The sequence below is a fragment of the Centroberyx gerrardi genome, chromosome 5 (assembly GCF_048128805.1).
Source record: "Centroberyx gerrardi isolate f3 chromosome 5, fCenGer3.hap1.cur.20231027, whole genome shotgun sequence".
NCBI classification, from domain to species: domain Eukaryota; kingdom Metazoa; phylum Chordata; class Actinopteri; order Beryciformes; family Berycidae; genus Centroberyx; species Centroberyx gerrardi.
The window spans coordinates 27,629,687-27,640,511 of NC_136001.1; the positions used below are offsets into that span (position 1 = coordinate 27,629,687).

The window sequence follows — 10,825 nt, forward strand, 5'->3', positions numbered from 1 at the left end:
ATTTCTTTTTGTACACTTCCTCTATTGACACAAATTCATTATGGACTTATTGTGCCTCGAGCGCCACCTCTGCCCAGTCTGGCCAATCTTTGAGTGGTTTCCCTCCTGCTGCACCCCCTTTGGCTGAACCCCCTTAGGCTATATACCAAGGTAAAAAAACACACTGTACCTTTCCTTCTGATAGATAAAAGCTGCTAAATTAATTGCATCTATGGATTTATTAAAAAATGCATACCTAAGTAGGCATAAAGAAACCAAAACATTATTTTAGGTGACCTTGTTTTAGAATTCCAAAAATGTAGCAATCCATTAGCAATCCAGTAATGAGCTGAGATGTTCATTATTTTGGATATGGTGTTCAATATATGACAAATCAATCATATACGAAAATATCACTAATATCCCTAACTGTATAGCTGCATCTGGAGTCAGCAATGGACAATGAAGATTGTTATCAGATATCTCAAACACACCACAACCTGAGAAAGCTGTTACCTGAGGAAGAGCATCACATACTTAAAGAAGAGGCATCATTCTTAGGCTATAGGAGTAGTTACATGACACCATGCGTGAGCACATGGAGTTTGTAACTTAAGACTTGACAGGTCAAAGACAAATGATTAAACTTCAAGCATTCACAATGATAAGTGCAGTGTAACACCGGACTTTCTGAAAAGTATCTTAGAGGAGAGGAGTAGGACGAGCCACTAATGACAAAGGAGTCATACACTGGTAGGATGGCACAGTCAAACTGAGAATTTCCATCACTATAGACTATGTTTTAAGCACTGAGATATGAATGCCATTACACAATCAGTGTTCCCCAATTTCTGACTCCTCTGACATTACAGACCCCACTTCTATCATCCTCCCTTGATGTGAGCTGTTCAGTTTACTTAAGCGCTATGAGACTTTGAACAAACTAATGATTGTATGGAATACATTGACAAAAACTTTCAAAAGTAAAAGCAAAACATACAAATGATACCTTACACAATTCACAGTTTTCATATTCCCTTTTGAACAATTCATGTATACAGGAAACATTAATACCTTAAAATAATTTTATATGACAATAGAAAATACTCTATCTAATCTATGGCTTTATATCATAAATGGAAGACATTGCTTAGTTATTTGGCAGTAGAGCATTAAAATTATTCTATACATTAAGCCACACAAATAACGCAAAAGAAAATATCATGTCCATTAGTTTAAATTAAATGGCAATTAAAAATTCGAGTTTTTGAGAGTTTTCAAGTCACACAATTTCACAATGGTGATGCAATGTGGCTTTACAATTTAATATTCTTTTTTAAATTGTTTATTTTTATTTTATATTTATATATATTTTTATTTTTTATTTATATTTATTTTTTTCTGTATAAAACATTTTAATACACTTCTTTTCTCTGCTGTCAATAATTTGTAATGGTCAAGCATAAACACAAAATATATGGAGCTTAATTGGAGCATGGGCTACCCAGCTTTACAATGTCTTGTTGCTAAACCCAAACAAAGTAAGCAATTTCATCGAGGTCCACAGGATAGTCTGTGAGGTGCAGCGGCTCCTTGATATCAAATCTCTCCCCCTTGTAGCTTCGCCAACGGCCGGCAGGTAGGTAGATATCACGCTCCTGCTTTCCACGCTCTAAAACTGGAGCTACCATGAGGTCATCCCCAATAAGGAACTGGGAGTCGATTTTATAGGCTGTCTCATCACCTGTGGCAATCCACCAAAGGGGCCGTATGATGGGGTCTCCTGTGTCCAGCACCTCGCCAGCCAGCTCCAGGACCCTCGGTGCCACAATACTCTCATGGAGGGCCGTGTATTTCCGAGCAATCTCAACCACCTCGTTGTCATATTCCCACGGGGGAATAGAAAACTGCATGGAGGGCATGAAAGCTGACAGCTCCAGCCAGCGGATATAGAGCTCTCGATCAGGTAATGCACCATTTCCATCTGTACGGTTCTGATAGGCATTCCCTCCAATCATGTCAGGTAGAATGAATTGATAGCCAAGAATGCTGATGGTGAGCACTGTGGGGATAAGGGATTTGAGTCCCATCTCATAACCCCACACAGAGTCCCTGTCAATAGGCCTAAAGAAGCAGGATATGTTCTGGGATTGGTAGCCACTACGCAGTTCTGCTCGATCATTGTAGGGAATTGCCATCTCCGTGTAACGTCTTGTGAAAGTGCTTGGGTCCCGAATTGGAGTTCTGGTGCTAAATTTCCACGGCAGGTAATTGGTCTCGCCAGCATCAAATTTGAAGGATGACACTCCATACTTGGAGCGTAATGAACGCAGGTGGGAAGCAAACCAATCACGGGCCTCTGGATTTGTGAAGTCCAGAATGCCACCAATGCCATTCCACCAACGCACCAAGGCCGGCAACCGGCCTGTAGGCTCCCGAACAAACAGCCCTCTCTCCACACAGGTATGGAAGTTGTCTGAGTCATAATTAACAAATGGATGAGTCCAGAGGGACACTAGAAATCCATCTGCTTTAAGTTTCTGGAACATGGATGAAGCATTGGGGAACTTTATTGGGTCAAATTGGAATTCCCCATAGCGGCTGGTATAACGGTCGTCTAGTTCCAAGTGGCTACAGTTGAAGCCATTCTTGCGAATGTTGGCAGCGTATGTCAAGAGTTTCTCTTGGTCAATGTCAGTCTTATGTAGTGCCCACGTGGACCAAATGGGATGGCGAAACATGGCTTTGGCAGGCACTTTGTTTGGTTTGTTGAAGTATCTGCGGACCATGTACTTGTGAATAGATGTAACGTCCAAGCCCACACACACTCTATAGCTAAGTTCAGCACACGGTGCCTCCCCGGGGTTTGGCTTGAAGGGACTGTCGTGGTATCGTGCCTGGAAGTACATGGTCTTTTCTGTGTTGTTCCAGCCCAGGTGAAAGGGCACAGAATTATTGATCTTGATGGCTGTAGCATTGGATGAAAGCCAATAACTCTCTAAAATTCCACCAAATTCATTGCGGTTTGAGTAGATGTCACTAGTGACAAAGGGTTTGGGAGTCTGTTGGCCAGAGATGGATATAGGCCAATGCTGAATTGCTGACACTGCACCACCATACCAGTGTGAGAATTTGTAGGTCATGGCATGCTCCACAGGAATGTCAGGAACCAGTTCCTCCCAACGCACACGGTAGCACTGCACGGTGTCCTTGGGCCGCACCGTCTCAATGAAGAAGTTCAGTTTTCTATCAGTGGTTCGCCCACAACTCAGCATCTCCCCCTCTTTAGAGCAAGAATCTAAATCCAGAGTCCCTGACCTGCCAAAATTCAAGAGCCATTACATTATTAACTCACATTTCTGTGGTCATTGTAACAATTAATTGACAGACGGTAGCCTACTCAAAACCTTGTTAAAATAAGCACTTCAGTTCAAAGTAATAATGCTGTGGCAAGTGTGTGGACTACTAGACAGTGAGTGGAACATTTATTAATAGTATGCTAAGCATTTGTAAACTGTCCATAAAATGAAACTGTGAAACTGGAAGTAGGAGTTTGACATAATACTGAAGCGTATTCCATAATATAGTACATTTGGCTTCACATTGACCATATTGTCAGTGCAGCAGTCTTAATATTATAGCTGGTGCTGGAAAAAGATGGTCAGTTAAGATAGAGAATGAATCTCCCTCCTGGGTAATTTTGTACATTTGAAATATCACATTTCTGATGTATCTGAATTATGTATCCACACATGAATCAAATTCCAATTCCCCTAGTGAATAATACCAACCTGAAATCCATTCTGAAGACGATTGACCCGCCCTGGTTGCGAATAATGTAGCCATCTTTATTCAGGTCCAGCAGTTGGGTCTTAAGCAGCTCAGCTTTGCGTAGAGAGGCAATGTAATAGCACCATGCAGTCACTGCTGCAATCACCAGTACCAACCCTATTACTCCCGCTCCAACTAAGGGTCGAGTGTCCTTGGTACGTTTTTGCTTGGGGATAACATCTGTAATTGTGCCCCCCGCTCCTCCTGGTACCACCTGGTACATGACTTATGTTTGTTCAACAAGCAGTTCCTTCAGTTGATGTGCTGCAGATCATAGAGATGTTTCTTGCGAGCAAGGATGTTTGCCAGGCAAAGCCTTGAAGTCTGTAAAGGGAAAACAAACTCTTGTGTGGGCTTCTCAGTTGGTGTTGCACTCTGTCCCCGTCGTTTCTGTCTGTTTGCTTGCCTGTCATAAGAGAGAGATAACAGACTTTCAAAAACCAGGTCTCTTGGTCCTCATGCAGCCCTGACCGCTCCTCACATCTAAAATCACTTTGGATTTAATGAAAACTGTGTTATAAATAAGATGAATTATTATTACTAAAAGATTGCTTGTTGCTGGAGCCTTTCTAAATTCACCCAAGATCATTCACAAACTGTTGTTAGTCAGAAAATGTTGTTGTTAAAATTATCTAAAACTATCAGAAACATCAAGGAAAACAGTCCCATCCACATTACCACACATTTAAGATGTGAATCTGGCTTTCAGTGCCATCTACATTCTACATTTACATTTCTCTGTTCAAAGCCTCCATTATATTCTTACCATTGTTTTACATTCTCTGCATAGCTACATGATGAAATGCCGTCACAGCAGGTAGGAGGTATTACACTATCAAGGTGCAAACTTTAAAGATTTGTTTGTGCTTTAAGAAACAAATCCACTGTCAATTACCCATAAGAGAACAAAGTGGGAGTTCACAGCAGCAATTCTAATGTATCAGTCCAATTGAAAGAAGACTCATTTGTATGTAAGGAAGTAGAGTGTGGCAGCAAAAAGGATTTAGGCCTTAGAGCTCTGCCAGTGCCAAAAAGGAGAGAAATACATACAAAACTTCCTGCTCCATCAAGCTAGACCAATTGCCAAAAGTGGAAGAAACCTGGTCTGGTCTAGCCAAACACCAGACAGTTTAAAACCCTAGCAACAAAACATAAACTTACAATATACAGAGATGTTTATGAACACAAACACACAGATACAGTACATGTGCACTTCAGTTGCACACAGACCTAGAGTACCTGCCCTCCCAGCAGGCACACAGCAGAAACTCTTATGGGTAATTAAATGGCTGATGTTAGTTATTGTGGCTATAGCGAATCAGAATAGATTAGATTAGGATGCAGAGGAGCAGACCAAAGGGATTTCAGTCCTCTCTAGCTTCGCTGCTTGCTGACTAGTCCTAACTGCAATTGACCCTCGTGGTCTGTCCTGGCAGCAAGGGTCGATAATAAAGGATGCTTGCTATTAATTAGCAATCTAATGGACTAATTCTGTGTTCAACCAGCCTTGATATAGATTTTTCCCCCCACAACAGGAGTGATAACATAAACCCATCGTTAACAGAGAACTGCTGGTTTCCTTTGAGAATCTGTGGCTGCTTGGTTCAGGTAAACTCAGTGTGAGAAATGTGACTGGGAAAGTCAGGAAAACATTTGTATTACAGGCATATTCTAAGAATTATGTCTTTAATTATGTCAAGTTTTGACATAATTAAATACTATGTCAAGAACTGAATTAACATAAAATGTAACAGGATATTATTTTTACAAAGTAATCAAAAATTCAGCCAAACAAATAGATCTAATGCTCATGTGAACAGTCTTTTAGACACATTCTTTATTTCCTCAGATAAGGCTCAGCCTTACTTAAATGGAAGATTTTTTATTATTATTTTAATAATTTTTTTAATTGAAGTAAGGTGGCAAACCAGAGAATTCTCAACATTACAGTAAACTGAAGCAGATTTGTTTATCTTATGGTCAATGGGTGTCACTATCTGCCGTTTCAGCCGTTTCACTATCTGACATGAAAAGTAAACACAGAAGTGCTGATACACTCAAAACAGAGGTCTGAGAACGTCTCACTAGCGCAAAAAGTGTGTGTGTGTGTGTGTGTGTGTGTGTGTGTGTGTGTGTGTGTGTGTGTTGCAGCAGGCAACTGATTATGGTCATTTATTCGGCTAATAAACTAAAATATGACAGACATTGAGTAGGCCAGAACATTACAGAACAGCCACATATCAGTGAACAGTGACTACATTCACTGTTGATGTGGCTATTTCTGATACATTTTATATTCAAACTGGACTATCTACTTTACATAGAACAATTTAACTGAAGAAAAAAAAGCGGATCATACATTAAATCATATCTACATGCAGGCACGAGGTAACAGTCGTATAGAAAAGTTTTTTTTAATGTGTCCACAACTTCTATTACTGTATGTGTGTCCATAACAAAGCCGTTATGCGCCTTGATGGGTGGTGCTCAGTTTGCAAGAATGCGAGGGGGAAAAAATCACACTAAATCGGTGTTAATAAAGAATAGTTATTGGTTTTGATTGTCTCCTTTGCAGCTATTCTTTAAAACTAGTTTTGCCTACCGATCAGCCGCAGCCCTCCGTCCCAGGCAGAAGTTGTTCGCCACAGTTCCCAAAAAAGGTCCAGGCATGTTGTTGCGCCTCCGCCTTGTCTACGCCCACCAGACCACTGCTGCTTCAAGCTATGCACGGGAAATGTAGTCCAGTAGGTAGAGTAGCTACAGTATACTTTATTATCACATACCGAAGACATTACACTGTATGGTAATTTAATCACAAATCACAAAGGGTCAAAGTATATTGAGGGGCACATATGCCAATCAAATGTTTTAAAACGAAAAACAATAAATAAAAATCATAGAAAGATTTTTTTTTTTTTTTTTTTTTTACATTTTGCAATATCCTTACAAAACATCATAATATATATTATACTGTGTGTAAGGTGTGTAATAGTGGGTTTATTGTGACCTTATGTGCATTATAGTATTTATTTGTCTCCTATATCACCAGATATTTCCCATAATAATCATTGTAATAACCCTATAATATCCCTATGTGGGGTTTTTGCAGTGATATTTATAGAGTAACTCTCTAAAATTTAACATAGAATTACTATGCTTCTTTTTCGTCAGGGTAGCTATATTACGAATAAAAATTATCTCTCTAATACATGGGTTGTAAAACACACATTAGGGCCACAGATTTTGTCCCCAGAACCCCCATATGGGAAGATCTTTGCTGGTGATTTAGTATTCAATTTTAAAACTGTCTACACTGTATGTGGGGAGATAATAGTGGTGAGAGTGCAGCCTACAGTTAGATTAGCCATTGTTACACATTCTCTCACTGGATTAATTTCTAGAGAATTAAACAATAGTGAAATCAAACTATTCCTCATTTTGCTGCTGACCCCCTGGAGCCCCCACAAGGCCCCATGGGGGTCCCCCAGACCCCACTTTGAGAACTAGTGCTCTAATGAGCCAGTTTTAACGAAGGCATTCAGACACAAACTCTGGGTGTATGATGTAGTGTCCAGCTTGGTAGGGCTTCACCACGTGGAAGCAGCTGTAGCCACCGCTGTGGAGAAAGCATGGGAGAGAAACATCATGCATCATGGTCTCATTGATCGTTATTTATGGCACACAAAAAAAGAAGAGGAACAGTCTTTTATAGTAATTTTCTTGTGTGTGTGTGTGTGTGTGTGTGTGTGTGTGTGTGTGTGTGTGATCGAGAAAAAATTGTCTTTATTAAATGCAGTTGAATATGCACCTAGAATCCAGTGTGCTGTTGGAACGAGACCTCCAGTGTTGTGTTTGTGGACGGCGGCGTTGTGCTGCAGGAGGGTTGCTGGTTTGGAGTCCCATCTGTGGATGAGTGGCTGAAAGTTGCCTGTCAGAAACAAGGTCAGTTTACAATGCATCATCACTATTAGCATGACTTGCAAAATCACTTGCACTTGCATTATTATTTTCATGGTAGTATTTCTTTTATCTCTGTATTTGATTAACTCATACAATCAACCTGAGAGCAACAAGCATTTTCACTTGGTTCCAGTGAAGCCTTCTGTTCTGTGACATAATACGTTCATCAATGAGTCCAGTAAGGTCAGGGTGCAAAGGCCACAAAAAGAGGTCAGAAGTCATGTTCTCACCTGAGTCGCTGTGCTGAGTGGGGATGGGCGTTTCTCTGGTAATCTGGTTGAAAAGGCCTAAACACATCCATTCAATCCATACAATCAACAGCAACAAGCATAGTCACAGACAAAATCCAAATTAGATTTTCACAATTCTCAGACAGTGAGTAAAATGGGGGACCTTTACAGTGTATTCCCCCAACATCAGTACTCTCCAAAATCAATGTTGTAGTCCTCATTCCATCATTCCTTGGCCAATCGATGAGACATATCAATTGTTACCTTGGTGGGTTCCTCAAAGCTGTTTGGAAGTGACCGTCTGTGCCAGCAGGAGGCTTAGTCAGCTGCAGTTGTTGCAGTCCATCAGCAGAGGGCAGAGCATGTAGCGTGGATGGTTGTTTGCCTGTGTCTGCAGCATTCAGAGTGTTGTCAGGTTTATTTTCTGGTGGAGGAGCTAGAGCAGACACAGCAATACAGCATCATCATGTACACACTGAGTTGCCGTAATAATTGTTTAGATAATTTCTGATTCAATTCTCTGCAGTCTTTAGTGACATTGTAGTGATATATCCACATTGTAAAACCCCACACAGGTGGACAAGGTTGAGGGTTCATCAGTACCTGGACTATGGAAGGACAGGTGTCTGACGGGGGGAAAGAGAGGACGGCCGACGTCCACAGGAGGTGTGGGGTGTAACGCTGTCCGGGACGATCTGTGGCTGGTTTGAAGTCTCCGGGGAAACAGGAAGTCCTGGGAAGGAAGAAGAAGAAGAAGAAGAAGAAGAAGAAACTGGACACCAATGTTAAATAATCTCTCCTCTACTCTATTCTACTAAAATTACACTGGAACATCCTCCTAATAGTTTACAATGCACCATTATACGATTATATGTATATGCCGCGTTATATGGAAAATGATAAATGTGATTTCTGTGTTGTTTTTTGTTTGTTATGCTTTTGTTACATGTAATTGTTTCCACTCAAAACAACTCAAAACAACACATTTGGAGAGAGAGAGAGAGAGAGAGAGAGAGAGAGAGAGAGAGAGAGAGAGAGAGAGAGAGAGGAAGGAAAGAGAAGGTTGAGAGCAAGAATACCTAATTTTCTCCATAGTTGCTACTAGCTTATTCCCTTGACTTTCTTCATACTCTTTTTAAAGACTTTGTCAAAGATTCTTCCATGGTTAACTTCTCTTTCAGTGCAATTTTACTGCACGTTAAGGGGGTGTAAGAGCCATAAGTGCGGGATAACCTGTAAATTGTGTATTTTGAATTTGATGTACCTGGCCCAAATACATCATTGTCACCTCTCATGTACAATCATTAGGCTTTGTTTTGCAGTAGGGGGGGTATAGGCTCCTCTTGGCTCTGTTTACTCTGGACCGATAGATAAGCACGGAGGAAGTAGTGAATAATAGATGGGATGCAGCTTTCTCCCCGTACAGGCATATGTAAACAACCAGCCACCAATTAGTATAAGAGAGCTTAGTCTGGCTTAATGAAGAACAACAATGAGGAGAGAGATAATAATAAGTGACCCAAGAAGTACCGTCTGCCCTTACAGGAACCATCTGGAAATGTGCCCGTCTCCTTCTCCCTGTATTTTTGATACATTAAAATAACCTAGACTACAAGTTACATGAATTCTTTCTTTATAGAGGTTAATCCTCTCTAGAAGTTGCACATTTTTTGCATGTGAAAACACTTTGGCATTACACAGTCATAAACAATTACTCTGTCCTTATCGTACAATTCTGAAATCCATTTTTGGTGCGTTTATGCAGGGGTTTGCTGCACTGCTTACCGGCCGGGGGTGGGGGTTGTTCCTGCGGTGAGCAGAGGAGGGTCGAGGCCACGCTGGTTTCCCTCTGCCGGGAGAGCCGAACTGCTCTGAGTACGTACTGATGTGGAGCAGGGGAGCCATCTTCACTAATGTTGCAGTCCACTTAGTTTCCACTGCTGCCCTCCAGTCTGCCTGAATCTCGTGAACATCCCTTCTCCTCCCCTGTAACCTGGTAGCTCCTCCCTTTCCTTCACACCCTATACCTCCTGCCCTTTGTTGTCCACTTGGGGTTCTGTCAGCATGATCCACTCAAAATTGTTGCTGGATTATGCATGCAACCTGTTGCATTCCAATTACATGCATTCCAACATTGTATTTCTCCTTCTCTATGCGAATGATAAGTGAAAGTAAAGCCAATAGTTAATAAATAGCTATAAAACCTGTGTGGACCCTACTGTAGTGCATTCAACAAACAAATGGATAGTAGAAACATATTGTGGTTAACCTCCAGCTACAGTATTGTGATCAATCTGGTATGTTAGTGGTAGAGCCAGGTTGACAGCATCCTTGTTGAAGCAGAACAGCTCTCTGTGCTACCTGAGCGCTCGGCCACTAATCTCCCTGCCGCTCAGTAAGCCCGGGGCCCCCTGCAGAGACACGCATACCTGGGTTCACTATCCATTACATAGTTCCCTCACGTCGGCCCTCACAAACTAGCCGGCACAGATCTCAAACACCAAGGCTTGGCTTCCAGCTGTTTAGCCGTCTTGTAGCTAAGACAAACTCAGTCGTGTCAGATCTGTGGAACTGGAATCAACAAGGGAAGGGATGGGATTTCTAAGAGCCCCCCCCCCACCGCCACCACCGCAACCACCGCTATCCAGAGTCACCTCTATTCACAGTCAGCATGGCTCATGACCATCAATAATTCACCAAGCACCGTAGGGTCCCTTTGTGTCTCCAGTCACTGTTCTCACTGAGTTATCTGTGACAGGATCTGGTTGTTCATCTCTCTGCAATAGCTGGGGCTTGTTTGACAGCCAAGTCAAGTCCAGTCAAGT

At 41.6% G+C, this 10,825-nt stretch overlaps 1 protein-coding gene across 1 annotated transcript; it reads right to left on the reverse strand.

Moving 5' to 3' along the window:
- Positions 1–1,430: 1,430 nt before the first annotated feature.
- Positions 1,431–4,033, reverse strand: myorg (myogenesis regulating glycosidase). Its single transcript, XM_071918898.2, has 2 exons — positions 3,771–4,033; positions 1,431–3,297 (listed from the first exon to the last, which is right to left on the reverse strand). The coding sequence occupies exons 1-2, from the start codon at positions 4,031–4,033 to the stop codon at positions 1,506–1,508; spliced, it is 2,055 nt and encodes a 684-aa protein (XP_071774999.1). The 3' UTR covers positions 1,431–1,505.
- Between the last annotated feature and the right edge of the window lie 6,792 nt (positions 4,034–10,825).

Bases quoted from the DNA above. Each gene is read 5' to 3' on its own strand.
- myorg (XM_071918898.2), bottom strand. From the start codon at position 4,033: ATGTACCAGGTGGTACCAGGAGGAGCGGGGGGCACAATTACAGATGTT. The intron at 3,298-3,770 runs GTTGGTATTATT...GAATTTTGGCAG, and splicing joins GTCTTCAGAATGGATTTCAG to GTCAGGGACTCTGGATTTAG.